Below are 17,742 nucleotides of genomic sequence, written 5' to 3'. Positions count from 1 at the left end.
CCAAAAGGACATGCCGACCCACTGTCCTCCAATGTACCATGAAATCATTGTGCCCTCAGTAAAGAACACTAAAACACGCAAGGGCAGAACCTCCGGGGGAATATTGGTGTGGTATAAGGGAGAACTGGACAAACACATCTCACCGGTAAAACAGGGGAAATCACACGTATGGCTAAAACTAGATAAAAATATAGGAATAGCAAAAAAAGATGTTTACTTATGTGCGATCTACATACCTCCAATAGATTCGCCATATTTCGAAGAGGAGTTATTTGATACTCTCCACATGGAAATCAGCCATTTCCAGGCCCAAGGAAAGGTGATAATATGTGGGGACCTAAATGCAAGGACCGCTTGTGAACCTGACTTCATAGACCCACAGGGAAACAACCATGTGTTTGGCCAGACCCCTTTAGATGTCACACCAGCCATCGCAAATCGGAACAACCTTGATCGTGAAATAAATAAAAGCGGTAGGGAGGTAGTGCAACTCTGCCGAGCCTTAGGCCTGTACATAGTTAATGGTAGGTTCAGAGGGGACTCCCTAGGGAGACTCACATACTCCTCAACTCTTGGGTCTAGTGTGGTGGACTATACAATCACTGACCTGGACCCCTGCGATATCAACGCATTCACTGTCAGGCAGCAATCCCCCCTCTCAGACCATAACCAAATAAACGTGTACCTTAAACTTTCTGCCCAAACTACAGACACAAAAAAGGAACACAGTAAGCTACATAAAATAAACCAGACATACAGATGGGCCCCAGACAGTGGAGATAAATTCATCACAGCACTAAATTCACCTGATCTCACAAGTAAAATTTCAAAATTTAAAGAAAATCTATATGAGATCACCAGAGATGGTGTAAACACGGCCATAGAGGATATAAATATGATCTTCCATGAGGCAGCTGTAAAAGCCGACCTCGTGAAACAGAAGAGGAAGCATCACAAAAGACAAAATAAAAATATGAAATGGTTTGACCACGAATGCAAAAATGCCAGAAAAGACCTGAGAAAAATATCAAACCAAAAGCATCGGCAACCAAACAATCCGGACCTACGTACTAGATACAATGAAACCCTCAAAAGATATAAACACACCATTAGGAACAAAACACAAAACTATACCCACAAAATACTCGAAGAAATTGAAAACTCCACCAATCCAAAACAATTCTGGGAAATGTGGAATAGCCTGAGTACAACACAATTGCAAGCATTACCAATCCAAGATGGCGACATCTGGAGAACACATTTTGAAAACCTCTACAAAGACATCCCAAAAAACAAAACAAACCCAAGTCAATATCAGGTCACAGAAAAACTCCACACATTAGAAGCAACAATTAAAGACAACCAAAACCCTCTAGACTCCCCAATCACATGGAAAGAACTGGCCACAAAAACAAAATCTCTCCACCTAAAGAAAGCCTGTGGCCCAGACAACATCAAAAATGAAATGCTAAAGTTCAGCAATATGGAGATGCAGGGTGCGATACTCAAACTATTCAACATCATATTACGCTCAGGCTGTTTTCCCGATATCTGGTGCCAAGGACTAATCTCCCCCATATATAAAAGTGGAAACAAATCAGACCCAAATAACTACCGCGGCATCTGTGTCAACAGTTGTCTAGGGAAGTTATTCTGCAGTATTCTAAATAGTAGATTACTTGATTTTCTTAACAAACATAATATCCTCAGAAAAAACCAAATAGGCTTTCTTCCAAAACACCGCACCGCCGACCATATCTATACCCTTCACACCCTCATTGAAAAACATATACACCAAACAAAAAATGGGAAAATATTCGCCTGTTTCATCGACTTCAAGAAAGCCTTTGACTCTATATGGCACGAAGGGCTCTATTATAAACTTCTTCAGTGTGGAATAGGGGGCAAAGTCTATGACCTTATTAAATCAATGTATCTGAAAAACAAATGCGGGGTCAAAATTGGAGACAAACGCACCGATTTCTTCACCCAGAGAAGAGGCGTCCGGCAGGGCTGCAATTTGAGCCCGACCCTGTTCAACATATACATAAATGAATTAGCAGACATGCTGGAGCAAAGCGAGTCACCAGGTCTCCGTCTCCTGGATGGAGAAGTGAAGTCCCTGTTCTATGCGGACGACCTGGTTCTGCTGTCTCCCACAGAACAGGGATTACAGCAACAACTAGACCTACTCGACAAATACTGCCAAAATTGGGCTCTAACAGTAAATCTAAAGAAAACCAACATCATGATTTTTCAGAAAAGACCCAGATGTCAGGAAAACAAATACCAGTTTACCCTCAGTGATACCACTATAGGACACACTATGAGCTACACCTACCTTGGTCTAACTATTACAGCATCAGGGAGCTTCAGCATAGCAGTGAATGCACTAAAAGAAAAAGCCCGAAGAGCCCTATATGCAATAAAAAGAAAACTCTACAACATCCAAATCCCAATCAAAATCTGGCTCAAAATTTTTGACAGCATAATCCTGCCCATTGCACTGTACGGTAGTGAAGTATGGGGCCCGCTAAATCACCAAAGCTACACTAAATGGGAAAAACACACAATAGAAGCCCTACATGCAGAATTCTGCCGAAGCATCCTTCGCACCCAAAGAAAAACGCCAACAAATGCATGCAGAGCCGAACTAGGCAGATACCCACTGATAATAAACATCCAAAAACGAGCACTAAACTTCCTAAATCACCTCAAATCTAGCTCCCCAGACACCCTTCATTTCAAAGCCTTTCAGACCCAAGAGCTAAACCCAGAAAAGAGTCCCCTGAGTCAGCTGCTACTGAAACTAAGTACTCAGCCGGACCCTGACCAGCCCCAGACCAACACAGCCGTCCAAACACCAATCCGAGTGAACCAAATCATTAAAAAATGCAAAGAAACCTACCTGGAACATTGGAACAAAATAACCGAAAGCCAAAGCAGATTAGAATGTTACCGGGCCCTAAAAAGAGAATATAAACTGGCAGACTACCTCACGACCATCAGAGACACAAAACAGAGACAGACCCTCACCAGGTACAGACTAAGCGACCACCAACTGGAAATTGAAAAAGGCAGATACAAGAAATCCTGGCAGCCTAGAGAGAATAGAATATGCGATCAATGTCTGGCTGGCGAGGTTGAAACAGAAATGCATTTCCTCCTAAAATGCGAAAAATTCAACACATCAAGAAACATATTATTCAACAAGCTAAGCCAAACAACCCCAGATTTCAAGGAACTGGATGATCTGTCAAAATTGAGATTAGTCCTAGGAGAAGGAGACAGACCATACCTTGGGGCTAAATATGTAACAACATGTCACAACCTGAGGACTGTTTAAAAGTAAGACTGTTTAAAATTAATATTGAACGTACCAAATGAAGTAGAAAGACTGTTTAAAATTAATATTGTTTAAAAGTAATATTGTATATACCCAACAAATGTCAAATCGATTGACACCTACAGAATGTTGGAAAACTGTACCTTTTTGCTATGTAAGCTTTGGCAATATGGTTCTCTGTAAACTTTCATGCCAATAAAGCATTTGAACTGAACTGAACTGAACTGAGAGAGAGAGCACGAGAGAGAGAGAGCACGAGAGAGAGAGAGCATGAGAGAGAAAGAGAGAGCACGAGAGAGAGAGAGAGAGCACGAGAGAGAGAGAGCACGAGAGAGAAAGAGAGAGCACGAGAGAGAGCACGAGAGAGAGAGAGCACGAGAGAGAGAGAGCACGAGAGAGAAAGAGAGCACGAGAGAGAGAGCACGAGAGAGAGAGAGCACGAGAGAGAGAGCACGAGAGAAAGAGAGAGCACGAGAGAGATAGCACGAGAGAGAGCACGAGAGAGAAAGAGAGAGCACGAGAGAGAGAGATAGCACGAGAGAGAGAGATAGCACGAGAGAGAGCACGAGAAAGAGAGAGCACGAGAGAGATAGCACGAGAGAGAAAGAGAGAGCACGAGAGAGAGAGATAGCACGAGAGAGAGATAGCACGAGAGAGAGAGATAGCACGAGAGAGAGAGAGCACGAGAGAGAGAGAGCACGAGAGAGAGAGGGAGCACGAGAGAGGGAGCACGAGAGAGAGCGAGCACGAGAGAGAGAGCGAGAGATAGCACGAGAGAGAAAGAGAGCACGAGAGAGAAAGAGAGCACGAGAGAGAAAGAGAGCACGAGAGAGAAAGAGAGCACGAGAGAGAGCACGAGAGAGAAAGAGAGCACGAGAGAGAGAGAGCACGAGAAAGAGAGCACGAGAGAGAGAGCACGAGAGAGAGAACACGAGAGAGAGAGCACGAGAGAGAGAGCACGAGAGAGAGAGCACGAGAGAGAGAGAGAGAGCACGAGAGAGAAAGAGAGAGCACGAGAGAGAAAGAGAGAGCACGAGAGAGAGAGATAGCACGAGAGAGCACGAGAGAGAGCACGAGAGAGAGAGCACGAGAGTGAGAGCACGAGAGAGAGAGCACGAGAGAGAGAGCAAGCACGAGAGAGAGAGCGAGAGATAGCACGAGAGAGAAAGAGAGCACGAGAGAGAGAGAGCACGAGAGAGAGCACGAGAGAGAGAGCACGAGAGAGAAAGAGAGCACGAGAGAGAGAGCACGAGAGAGAGCACGAGAGAGAGAGATAGCACGAGAAAGAGAGCACGAGAGAGAGAGAGAGCACGAGAGAGAGAGAGAGCACGAGAGAAAGAGAGCACGAGAGAGCACGAGAGAGAGAGCACGAGAGAGAGAGAGCACGAGAAAGAGAGCACGAGAGAGAGAAAGAGAGCACGAGAGACCACGAGAGAGAGAGAGCACGAGAGAGAGAGCACGAGAGAGAGAGAGAGCACGAGAGAGAGAGAGAGAGCACGAGAGAGAGAGAGAGAGCACGAGAGAGAGAGAGAGTGTGGTAAACCACTTTTATCGTTCACTATCGTTACACTATAGTTATCACTGTTATATCGTTACTCTATGGTTAGCACTGTTCACACTGTTGTATCACTATACGAGGTCGCCTCTTGTCACGCTGTTATACCTGGGCTGACCGCTGCTGACTCCGCCCATGACTCCACCTACCTGCCCAGGTATAAAGGTAGTCGACTGGCTGGCATTCCTCCTTGTTGTATCCGATCACCCACGAGGGTGGGCTCTGTTATTTAGCCAATAAAAACCTATAGTTACTTTCTTAACTCGTCGCTTTTCATTGGATGAATTGATAGGTATATCAATTTTATTGGCTAAATTTTAAAATGTCTACCGAGCCAGACCAGCCAGACGCCCAGCTACAACAGCCACAGCAGCCGTCAGACGCCGAGCTACAACAGCCACAGCAGCCGGCTTGGCTGCGAGCCCTCCGACCACCGTACCTGGATTTAAACCCACAGGCAGCAAACTCAGCCCTCGACTTCGAACACTGGCTGAGCTGTTTCGAGTCCTACCTGGGAGAATCCGGCGTGCCTCAGAAATCCAAGCTAAGAGTTCTGACCGCCCAAGTGAGCCCTAAAGTATTCGCACTCATCCGGGACCTTAAAACATACGAGGACGCCATCAACCGGCTGAAACGACAGTACCAGAGCCCGGTAAATTCCATGTATGCCAGACACCTCCTAAGATCCCGCCCGCAACAGCCAGGAGAGCCTGTGGATGAATTTTTACGGGTGCGACAAGCACTCGGCAGAGACTGTAACTTTAAAGCGGTAACGGCGGCAGAAAATACTGAAGACAACGTCCGCGATGCCTTCGTGAAAGGCCTGCGGTCCGACTACTCACGGCAAAGACTACTTGAAGCAAAGGACCTCGACCTGGACAAAGCTGCAGCCCTCGCTCGCTCCCTAGAAGTGGCCCATCGGGACCTCGAGGCATATTCAAGGTACTGTAACTCGCGACCCTGGGACTTGGGACCGGGACCGACCCCGACCGCAATACCCCCCGCAGCACCCCCCCCTGGGACCTACCTCAGCATCGGCGTCCCGGACCCGATCGGGACCGCCACCCCCGGTACCGGCTGCGACATCGGACCCCCGCGATCGGGCCGCCGGCTGCTTCTTCTGCGGCCAGGCGAAACACCCGAGGGCGCACTGCCCAGCCAGAAACGCGACCTGCTCGAGATGCATGAAGAAAGGCCACTTTGCAAAGGCCTGCAGAGGGGGATCAACGGAGGCCAGCAGTGCCTCATGCGAGCTGTGGGGGCGGCCATCTTCCATTAAGGCCACAGAGGCCAGCATCCCCACATATGAGTCATGGGGGCGGCCATCTTTGATCCAGGCAACCGACACCAGCAGTGCCTCATGTGAGTTGTGGGGGCAGCCATCTTCTCCGCCATTTTGTCCTACCTCGTGGGCGCCGCCATTTTACCCACCACGCTCGACCGTCACCGTGACTCCAGACCCGACCACCGCCTCACCCGCAGACTACAGCGACTCGCTCAGCTATACACTAGCCTCCGTCACACTGGATCAAGCCCGCCCGCATCACCTGTCCAAGTCCATGATGGACATCAAAGTGAACGGCCACGCCACGACCTGCCTGTTCGACAGCGGAAGCACGGAGAGTTTCATCCACCCAGACACGGTGAGCCACTACTCCCTCACTGTCCAGCCAACGCGCAACCGGATCTCGATGGCATCGAGGTCCCACGCCACGGACATCAGCGGCTACTGCGTTGTGACCCTGTCGGTGAAGGGCACGGAGTATAAAAATTTTAAACTCCTCGTCCTGCCCCAGCTATGCGCTGCCGTCCTACTAGGCCTAGACTTCCAATCCCACCTCCAAAGCGTCACGCTAGCATACGGCGGACCCCTCCCCCCACTCACAGTCGATAACCAGCAGATTTTAAACCGCCCACCGCGCAACACCTGCGGCCTATCCACCCTCAAGGTCCCGCCACCTTCCCTGTTCGCTAACCTCACCCCCGACTGCAAACCCGTCGCTACCAAGAGCAGGCGGTACAGCGCCGGGGACAGAGCTTTCATTAGCTCTGAGGTGCAGCGTCTCCTGAAGGATGGCATCATCGAGGGGAGCACCAGCCCCTGGCGTGCCCAGGTCGTGGTCGTTAAGACCGGCAATAAAAACCGCCTGGTCATCGACTACAGCCAGACCATAAACAGGTACACCCAGCTGGACACATACCCCCTTCCCCGCATATCTGATATGGTCAATCAGATTGCGCAGTACCGGGTATTCTCCACCATCGACCTTAAGTCGGCCTATCACCAACTCCCTATCCGCCCTGAGGATCGCCAGTATACAGCCTTCGAGGCGAACGGCCGCCTCTACCACTTCCTTAGGGTTCCCTTCGGCGTCACCAACGGGGTTTCGGTCTTCCAAAGGGAGATGGACCGGATGGTTGACCAGAACGGGCTGCACGCCACGTTCCCCTATCTAGATAACGTCACCATCTGCGGCCGCGACCGGCAGGACCACGATGTTAATCTGGAGAGATTCCTCCGTACGGCCCAACGGCTGAACCTCACCTACAATAAGGATAAATGTGTGTTTAACACCTCGCGCCTTGCCATCCTCGGCTGTGTAGTAGAGAACGGAGTCATCGGCCCCGACCCCGAAAGAATGCGCCCCCTCATGGAGCTACCCCTCCCCCACTGTCCAAAGGCACTGAAGAGAACCCTGGGGCTCTTCGCCTACTATGTCCAATGGGTGCCCAATTATGCGGACAAAGCCAGACCCCTCATGAAGTCCACATCCTTCCCCCTTACGGAGGAAGCGTGCGCAGCCTTCTCCCTCATTAAGGGAGACATTGCCAAGGCCACAATGCACGCAGTGGATGAGTCCATCCCCTTCCAAGTCGAGAGCGATGCATCCGACTTCGCCCTAGCCGCCACCCTTAACCAGGAGGGGAGACCGGTGGCCTTCTTCTCAAGGACCCTACAGGGCCCTGAGATCCGACACTCGTCGGTCGAGAAGGAGGCCCAGGCGATTGTGGAGGCGGTACGACGCTGGAGGCATTACCTGGCAGGCAAACGATTTACCCTCCTCACCGACCAACGTTCGGTCGCTTTTATGTTTAATAACAAGCTGAGGGGCAAAATCAAGAATGACAAGATCTTGAGGTGGAGAATCGAGCTCTCCACCTACGATTATGATATCTTGTACCGGCCAGGTAAGCTGAACGAACCCCCCGATGCTCTGTCACGAATTACATGCGCCAGCGCGCAAAGTGATAGACTTCAGACCCTCCACAGCAACCTCTGCCACCCCGGGGTCACCAGACTTTACCACTTCATTAAGGCCCGCAACCTGCCCTACTCCATCGAGGAGGTCAGGACCATGACCAGGAACTGCCAGACCTGTGCCGAGTGCAAACCGCACTTCTTTAGGCCGGACAGAGCAAGCCTGATCAAGGCCACCCGCCCCTTCGAGCGCCTGAGCATCGACTTTAAGGGGCCCCTCCCGTCCTCTGACCGTAATGTGTACTTCCTCAACATTGTTGATGAGTACTCCCGTTTCCCCTTTGCCTTCCCCTGCCCAGACATGACCAGTACCACGGTCATTAAATGCCTGAACGACCTCTTCGCCTTGTTCAGGTTCCCAAACTATATACATAGTGACCGGGGCTCCTCCTTCATGAGCGAGGAACTCCGTCAGTTCCTACTAGCGAGAGGTATTGCTGCAACAGGACCACCAGCTACAACCCCCGAGGGAACGGCCAGGTGGAAAGAGAGAACGCGACGGTATGGAAGGCCGTCCTCTTAGCCGGAAAGTCGAAGGGCCTCCCAACCTCCCGCTGGCAGGAACTCGTCGCTTTTCATTGGATGAATTGATAGGTATATCAGAGAGCACGAGAGAGAGAGAGAGCGCGAGAGAGAGAGAGGGCGCGCGCGAGAGAGAGAGGGCGCGCGCGAGAGAGAGAGGGCGCGCGCGAGAGAGAGAGGGCGCGCGCGAGAGAGAGAGGGCGCGCGCGAGAGAGAGAGGGCGCGCGCGAGAGAGAGAGGGCGCGCGCGAGAGAGAGAGGGCGCGCGCGAGAGAGAGAGGGCGCGCGCGAGAGAGAGAGGGCGCGCGCGAGAGAGAGAGGGCGCGCGCGAGAGAGAGAGGGCGCGCGCGAGAGAGAGAGGGCGCGCGCGAGAGAGAGAGGGCGCGCGCGAGAGAGGGCGCGCGCGAGAGAGAGAGGGCGCGCGCGAGAGAGAGAGGGCGCGCGCGAGAGAGGGGGCGCGCGAGAGAGGGGAAGAGAGGGCGCGAGAGGGGGCGAGAGGGCGCGAGAGGGGGCGAGAGGGGGCGAGAGGGCGCGAGAGGGGGCGAGAGGGCGCGAGAGGGGGCGAGAGGGCGCGAGAGGGGGCGAGAGGGCGCGAGAGGGCGCGAGAGGGCGCGAGAGGGGGCGAGAGGGCGCGAGAGGGGGCGAGAGGGGAAGAGAGGGGGCGAGAGGGGAAGAGAGGGGGCGAGAGGGGAAGAGAGGGCGCGAGAGGGGAAGAGAGGGCGCGAGAGGGGAAGAGAGGGCGCGAGAGGGGAAGAGAGGGCGCGAGAGGGGAAGAGAGCGCGCGAGAGGGGAAGAGAGCGCGCGAGAGGGGAAGAGAGCGCGCGAGAGGGGAAGAGAGCGCGCGAGAGGGGAAGAGAGCGCGCGAGAGGGGAAGAGAGCGCGCGAGGGGGAAGAGAGCGCGCGAGGGGGAAGAGAGCGCGCGAGAGGGGAAGAGAGCGCGCGAGAGGGGAAGAGAGCGCGCGAGAGGGGAAGAGAGCGCGCGAGAGGGGAAGAGAGCGCGCGAGAGGGGAAGAGAGCGCGCGAGAGGGGAAGAGAGCGCGCGAGAGGGGAAGAGAGCGCGCGAGAGGGGAAGAGAGCGCGCGAGAGGGGAAGAGAGCGCGCGAGAGGGGAAGAGAGCGCGCGAGAGGGGAAGAGAGCGCGCGAGAGGGGAAGAGAGCGCGCGAGAGGGGAAGAGAGCGCGCGAGAGGGGAAGAGAGCGCGCGAGAGGGGAAGAGAGCGCGCGAGAGGGGAAGAGAGCGCGCGAGAGGGGAAGAGAGCGCGCGAGAGGGGAAGAGAGCGCGCGAGAGGGGAAGAGAGCGCGCGAGAGGGGAAGAGAGCGCGCGAGAGGGGAAGAGAGCGCGCGAGAGGGGAAGAGAGCGCGCGAGAGGGGAAGAGAGCGCGCGAGAGGGGAAGAGAGCGCGCGAGAGGGGAAGAGAGCGCGCGAGAGGGGAAGAGAGCGCGCGAGAGGGGAAGAGAGCGCGCGAGAGGGGAAGAGAGCGCGCGAGAGGGGAAGAGAGCGCGCGAGAGGGGAAGAGAGCGCGCGAGAGGGGAAGAGAGCGCGCGAGAGGGGAAGAGAGCGCGCGAGAGGGGAAGAGAGCGCGCGAGAGGGGAAGAGAGCGCGCGAGAGGGGAAGAGAGCGCGCGAGAGGGGAAGAGAGCGCGCGAGAGGGGAAGAGAGCGCGCGAGAGGGGAAGAGAGCGCGCGAGAGGGGAAGAGAGCGCGCGAGAGGGGAAGAGAGCGCGCCCGAGGGGAAGAGCGCGCCCGAGGGGAAGAGCGCGCCCGAGGGGAAGAGCGCGCCCGAGGGGAAGAGCTCGCCCGAGGGGAAGAGCGCGCACGAGGGGAAGAGCGCGCACGAGGGGAAGAGCGCGCACGAGGGGAAGAGCGCGCACGAGGGGAAGAGAGCGCATGAGCAAGAGAGCGCACGAGAGGAAGAGGGCGCACGAGAGGAAGAGAGCGCACGAGAGGAAGAGAGCGCACGAGAGGAAGAGAGCGCACGAGAGAGAGGGAGGAGCAAGAGAGAGCATGAGAGAGAGCGAGAGAGAGAGCGCGAGAGACAGAGCACGAGAGGGAGAGAGCGCGAGACAGAGCACGAGAGAGAGAGAGAGCACGAGAGAGACAAAGAAACAGCAAGAGAAAATAAAGTGAGGGCACAATAGAAAAATAGAACATGAGAAAACGAATAACCATGAACAAAATCTTGTTCTGAGAATTGCACTAGAACTACAAGCTCCCCCCTTCTCACTCACTGGAGAAGCTCAGAATGTCGGACATTGGCAGCAATGAATCCTCGTGACTCAGTGCTGTGATGGAATCTTTATACCCACCACAGACCAGTCCAATCCAAAATCACACTCGCCTTCACACACCTAATGGAAGAGAATATTAGGTGGCTGCAGTGCTGTGTCTGGCTCCCCACATTTTTACGTTTAGCATACCTGGTCTGTGTGTCCCCTCAGTACGATCTCTTCTTTCCCTGAGCTGAGGTTCCAGATCCTCACAGTCATATCGTAGGAGGATGAAGCCAAGATATCAGATGCCAGTGGATGGAATCTGATGGAATAGATTTTCTCCATGTGACCTGGCAGAGAATGGGAACAGAAACTCAGTCAGCACACTGACCTGGCATCGAGCTTCCAACGCACCCCTGGACTCAAAACTGTGGCTATGCAACAAGGTTTAGAAATGGCCATTTCCTTTATCAAACCTATTCCCTTTTCATGAATCAGCCCCCTACTCATCATCTCACCATATCCCTCTCCCTGAAGCAAAGCTAATTGCCACCTGACTCCATTTATGCTGCCCATTTCAATCACTTTCTCTGGTAACTGGTGCTGTAACTTTATAATGCTTTGCGCGACAATGTTTGCTTGGCTTCTCTCCTCACTCCCAAAATTTTAGATCCCCTGAGTGGAGAGCTAACATCCCCATCCTCATCTGTGGCAAAGCCCAAAGTACAAGTGCAAGAGACAAGGAGGTCCTAGCCAAACTCCTCATAAGGTCCGCACCCAGATACCAGGGTCCTGCCAATTCTATTCACTCCACATGTCAAGAAGCAGTGGTTCAATGCTGAAGGTCTGCACACTGGAGCTAACCTCACCCCTTGCCTAACTGTTCCATTGCATCTATGACATTGGCATCTACCCAACAATGTGGAAGATAGTCCACGTATGACCTGTCCACGAAAAACAGGACAATTCCAATAAATTCAATACCACCCTATCAGCCTCCTCCCAATCACCAGCCAAGTGATGGAAAGCCTCAACAATACTGCGGCACCTCTCAATGACAATCAGTTTGGGTTCCGCCAGCTTTGATCCAGACAAGACTTGAAAGATGGGAGTAACCGCCTTCAACATTCAACCAAGTATGGCACCAAGGAGCCCAAGCAAAACTGAGGTCAATGGGGATCAGGGGGAAACCCTCCTAGGGGCTGCAGTCATACCTGATGCACAGGAAAATGGCCTTGGTTGTCAGAAGCCAATCACTGCAGCACCAGGACATCCCTGCAGAAGTTTCTTAGGGCTGTGTCCTTGAAGCAATCATCTTCAGCTGTTGCATCCAAGACTTTCCTTATGTCAAAGTCAGGAGTGAGGCTGTTCACCAATGGTTCTACAGTTTTCAGCTCCATTAACAGCTCCTCCGATAATGAAGCAGCCCATGCTAGCCTACAGCAGGACCTACATAACAGGCAGGCTTGGGCTGACAAGTGGCAATGATGTACTGTCCTCCCTACGTGTATGTGTCTGTACGCAGTTAGACAGCCAGCCAAACTCCTTTCAATAACGACATGGGAGTCAGGATGTAGCGTCCAAGCTCCGGTGTTTAATAATGCCACACTTGCATGAGGTCAATGAAACAATACAAATCAGTTGCATTGGGTTGGAGTAAAACTGAGAAAGAAAAAAGAAATGCACCTTGTTACATACATGAGATATAACTAACATCTAAACATGAATATGTAATGAAACCATTCAACTCACAGGCAATGCTTTCGAAGGCGTAACAATGTAAGATTACAGCGGATTAACTTGCAGCACGCTCCATGCTGATGTGACCTCTTTGTTTGCTATCACTATACTACTTCCCGTTGAGTGACCCTACTGGCCATTTCCATTTACTGCCACCTACTGGCGGCAACAAAACGGAACTCCTGCAATTATAAGGCAGAACACTCCCCGCCTGGCGTCTATTAGGTGCCACTACTTATAAAACATACAGAACTGTGGAATCAATAACACTCAGTCCTCCTTAGGTAAGAGGAGTACGACCTCTGAGGTGGGTCTGAAGAACTTTTTGACCGTCCCTTGAACAGTGGCCTTCACATCTAGTTCTGGGCTGACGAGCTTGAATGATTCTTCTGCTGTATGGTCAGCTTGGTCGGGTTTGTGTAAGAAAGCTGGCCCGGTAAACCACATTGTACTGGAGAGCTGGGAGGCAGGCACTGACCTGGTGGCGAGGTCAGCTGGATTCAACTCTGTGGGCACATAGTGCTACTGGTCGGGGCATGTTGATTGTCTTATTCGCTGAACTCTGTTGTGTACATATATGAAGAATTTCTTTGACTCATTGGAGATGTAGCCAAGCACAACTTTGCTGTCACAGTAGAATTTCACTGCATCAAGCTTGAAATCTATCTCATCCAGGATGAGATCCGCCATCTCCACCGCCAATACTGCAGCGCATAACTCCAGGCGTGGTATGGTGGGCTCTGGCCGGGGGTGTCAACTTCGCCGTTCCCAGGACAAATCCCACGTTGCTTTGGCCCTCATCATCCAGGGATCTCAGGTAGGCTACCGCGCCAATAGCTTTCTTGGACGCATCTGAGAATACACACAACTCGGTGCGTTTGGATTTGGAGAGTGTGTCTGGTGAGTAGGTGCGTGGGATATGAAGATTTTTTAGATTTTTGAGAGACTTTCTCCATGTCTCCCATTCTGTTAACCTGCCTTCGGGGAGTGGAGAGTCCCAGTTGCTCGTGTCTGTGCAGAGTTCTCGTAGTAGGGCTCTTCCCTGAATAGTCACGGGCGCCACCATGCCGAGAGGGTCAAAGAGTGAGTTGACCGTTGACAGCACTCCATGGCGTGTAAATGGCTTGTCACCTACTGACACTGCAAAGGTGAAGGTGTCAGATTCAATTTCCCAACGTAAACTAAGGCTTAGCTGGGCTGGCATGGTTTCGTCGCTGAGGTCTAAGTCTTTAATGCCCTTGGCGAGATCCTCAGCTGGAAAGGCCTTCATCACTGCTACACTGTTTGAGGCAATTTTGTGCAGCCTCAGGTTGGACTGTGCTAATGAAGCTAGAGTTCGCTTCAGCAGGTTGATGGCTTCTGCTTCTGAAGGTAAGGATATGAGGCCGTCATCAACATAAAAATGTCCCTCCACAAACTGTCTTGTGTCTTTTCCATGCTCGTGTTCTCCCTCTTTGGCTGCACTTCTGAGCCCATAGATGGAGACTGCAGGGGAGGGGCTGTTACCAAAAACGTGGACCCGCATCCTGTATTCAGTGATGTCCTTTGACATGTTGTTGTCGCGATACCAGAAGAACCTCAGATAGTTCCTATGGTCCTCTCTCACCACAAAGCAATAGAACATCTGTTGGATGTCTGCGGTTACTGCTACGAGCTTCTTCCTAAAGCGAATCAGCACGCCAAGGAGGGTGTTGTTTAGGTCTGGACCCGTGAGCAGAACGTTGTTGAGTGAGATGCCACAGTGCTGAGCGCTGGAGTCGAAAACTCCTCTTATTTGACTAGGTTTCTGGGGGTGATAAACTCCAAAAATCGGGAGATACCAGCACTCTTCTCCTTCTTTGAGTGGAGGTGCTAATTCAGCGTGGTTACTCTCGAAAACCTTTTCCATGAAGGCAATGAACTGTTCCTTCATTTCGGGCTTTCTATCTAATGTGCGCCGCAGTGATGCGATGCGTGACAGTGCCTGATCGCGATTGTTAGGCAGAAGAAGCCGGGGTACCTTGAAGGGGAGAGGCGCAACCCAGCTGTTCACCTCATCTTTGTGAAATTCTTTCTCCATAATATTCATGAAAGCTTTGTCTTCGAAGGAGAGAGCACCTTTGTTGTCATCTTTTGTCTTTTCAAACACGGTGTGCCCCAGTTTGTCGACAGCTCTGGTGTCAGCCGAGCACCCCCATGCTGTGAGAGAGAAATCACCTTGTTGCTCCCCGCCGTAGCTCGCTCTCTCTTTCAGGTGGATGTGACTTGGGCAGGGAGTGAGGAAAGAGGGTCGTCTGCTTTCTAGCACGTTGGTCTTAAAGGTGCTTACGTTGGGCTTGTGAGCTTGGCCTAGGTACACTTCTCCCACGAGCACCCAGCCTAATTCGAGTCTTTGGGCAAAGGGGGCATCGTGTGGTCCGTTAACTTGCTCTCTCACCTTATGCACCCTCACCACATCTCTCCCGAGCAGGAGGAGAATCTGGGCCTTTGGATCCAATGCTGGGATGCGTGATGCTATGGGCTTTAGGTGGGCATGGTGAAGTGCTGTCTCAAGCGTTGGTATCTCCGATCAGTTGTTCGGGATTTCACTGCACTCTATCAGTGGCGGTAAGTCTATGCTTACCCCTTCACTCACTGCCTCGGCACAGAACCCATCTGCTTTCCTTCCTGCCATCTCTAAGAGTCCGGCACAGGTTCTCAGTAAGGGACTGGGCTACTCTCGACACCAAATATGTCAAAAAAGTCTGACTGTGCGAGTGACCGGTTACTTTGGTCATCAAGTATTGCGTACATGTTAACTGAGCGGTCGCGCTGTCCTTGTGGGTAGACTCTTACAAGGCATATTTTGGAACACAATCGTCCTGTGAGGCCTTGGCCACACACCTCAGTGCATATGGAGCTCACCGTTGGTGCAGTGGTAAGGGTTCCCTTTCTCTCGTCTCCGGGCTCAGAGTCTTTGATGGTCGGCTTTTCCGTTGTGGGGGTAGGACCTGGGTGCATAGCTGTGCTGTGGCGGTCACTCTCACACTCCCTGCATCTCAACGCTATCCTACAGTCTCTTGCAGTGTGGGAAACGGAGGCGCAACACCTAAAACATATCCCATTATCTTTGAGGTAGGCTCTGCGTTCATCTATGGTCTTGTTTCTGAAGCCTCTACATTTTGCGAGCGGATGAGGCTTATGATGGATGGGGCAGTGTTTTCCGGGATCGTCTTCATTCTTTGCTGCATCTATGCTGATGTTGGTCTTTGCAGTGACATCCATCTTATGCACAGATATAGGCATTCTTGTGCCTACGTACTTTGACATGGGCTTCTCATACTTTGAGGGTCCACTACAATAGCTGGACAGGGCAAAGCTTGGATCATTTCTAATTCTGGCCTCTCTGCAGATAAAGTTCACAAAGAAGGAAAATGGGGGAAACCACATGTGGTTGTCTTCTTTGAATTTTGAGCCTACGTTGAACCATTTTTCTTGGAGAGGGTGGGGCAACTTCTCCACTATTGGGTTGATGCCGCGAGCAGTATCTAAATAGGAGAGCCCAGGTAAGTATCCGTCTGTTTTGGCTGCCAGTAACTCCATTAAAAGGTCTCCGAGTTCTCAAAGTTTAAGGTAGTCTCTGTTACCTATTTTAGGAAAGTTTTCCAGCTTACTGAAGAGGGCTTTCTCTATCACCTCAGGAGCACAGTAACACTCCCTGAGTCTTGCCCAGACCATTCGAAGGGCTGTGCTTGGGTCATTTGTGTACACAAACCGGATCCTACGGGCATGTTCTGACAATTCTTTGCCCAGCCACGATGACAATAAATCCAACTCCTCACTAGCACTCAGGCTCAAGCCGCCAGTGGCATTAAGGAAGGATGACTGCCATGCTCTAAAACTCTCTGGCTTGTCGTCAAATTTTGTGAGACCTGTCCTTACAAGTTCTCTACGTGCCAAATATTGGGCAATGCCTGTCATATTAGGAGTCTGTGCATGGGTTGCCAGAGTATGATAGCATCGGAAGGGCTGCGATTGGATGGGAGACTGCCATGCCGGGTGACCTGTTCTAACCTTTGAAAAGGGTTCTTTTTTGATGTGTGGAATTTTGGCATAAGTACCTTCCAAGTGGCTGGGAGCGGCGGATTAAGGCACAGGTTTCTTCGGGAGCGCTGCAAACTCTCCTTCGTGTGACCAGTCATCAATAACAAGGAAGGGGTCGTCATCAGTGTAGCGTGAATGATCCACCTGAGTGACCTCATGTTGGGCTGGTGATGGCGATTCCGTGTTCTCGTGCAATGGTTCAAAGTTTGGGAAGGAGGAGATGTCTGTGCGTGTCCTAGCCTGCTCCTGGACATAGTCGCTTGTCCGCCTCTCAGTGCTTTGAGTGATGCAGGACGAGCAATGCTGCGGTGCTCTCCCACCTCTGCTTCTAGTGCCGCTTCCCATATCTCCGCCTCAGCAGTAGCGGCAGCTGCTTCTTTCTCAATGTGTAGTGCTTCCAGCGTGGCGTCCAATGTAGCAGCCTCTGCTTGTAGTCGGACCTTCTCTTTCTCCAATGTAGCAGCCTCTGCTTGTAGTCGGACCTTCTCTTTCTTCACAGCCAGTTCCTGTTTAGCAAAGGTCACGCGAGCCTGTGCTGCTTTAGCTTTAGCCCAGGCTCTAGCTGCTGCTACACTGGCTGTTGATGATCTAGATGAGCATGTACTTCTTGAGCTGGTCACAGATCTCTGCTTGTCTTGGAAGCTCTTGCCGTCCATGATTGCACCGTGCTGCACTGCGAATGTTGCTTGTTGCGCCAGCTAATGACTTGCCTTTTTACTGTACTGTCCTCCCTACGTGTATGTATCTGTACGCAGTTAGACAGCCAGCCAAACTCCTTTCAATAACGACATGGGAGTCAGGATGTAGCGTCCAAGCTCCGGTGTTTAATAATGCCACACTTGCATGAGGTCAATGAAACAATACAAATCAGTTGCATTGGGTTGGAGTAAAACTGAGAAAGAAAAAAGAAAGAAATGCACCTTGTTGCATACATGAGATATAACTAACATCTAAACATGAATATGTAATGAAACCATTCAACTCACAGGCAATGCTTTCGAAGGCGTAACAATGTAAGATTACAGCGGATTAACTTGCAGCATGCTCCATGCT

At 51.8% G+C, this 17,742-nt stretch overlaps 1 protein-coding gene across 2 annotated transcripts in view; it reads right to left on the bottom strand.

Annotated features, from left to right (window-relative positions):
* Window positions 1-17,742, bottom strand: part of coro7 (coronin 7) — a 167,867-nt gene that overhangs the window by 31,140 nt on the left and 118,985 nt on the right. For both annotated transcript variants that reach the window (XM_086001018.1, XM_086001017.1), the window contains exon 19: window positions 11,095-11,237. In XM_086001018.1, the coding sequence (XP_085857144.1) occupies window positions 11,095-11,237 (143 nt within the window). The remainder of the gene's footprint in view (window positions 1-11,094; window positions 11,238-17,742) is intronic.

Source organism: Somniosus microcephalus, chromosome 11 (assembly GCF_052327205.1).
Source record: "Somniosus microcephalus isolate GS21.2 chromosome 11, FLI_Smic_1.0, whole genome shotgun sequence".
Lineage (NCBI taxonomy): Eukaryota > Metazoa > Chordata > Chondrichthyes > Squaliformes > Somniosidae > Somniosus > Somniosus microcephalus.
Note: the sequence above shows the minus strand (reverse complement) of the source record. Positions and strands in the feature narration are given on the sequence as shown.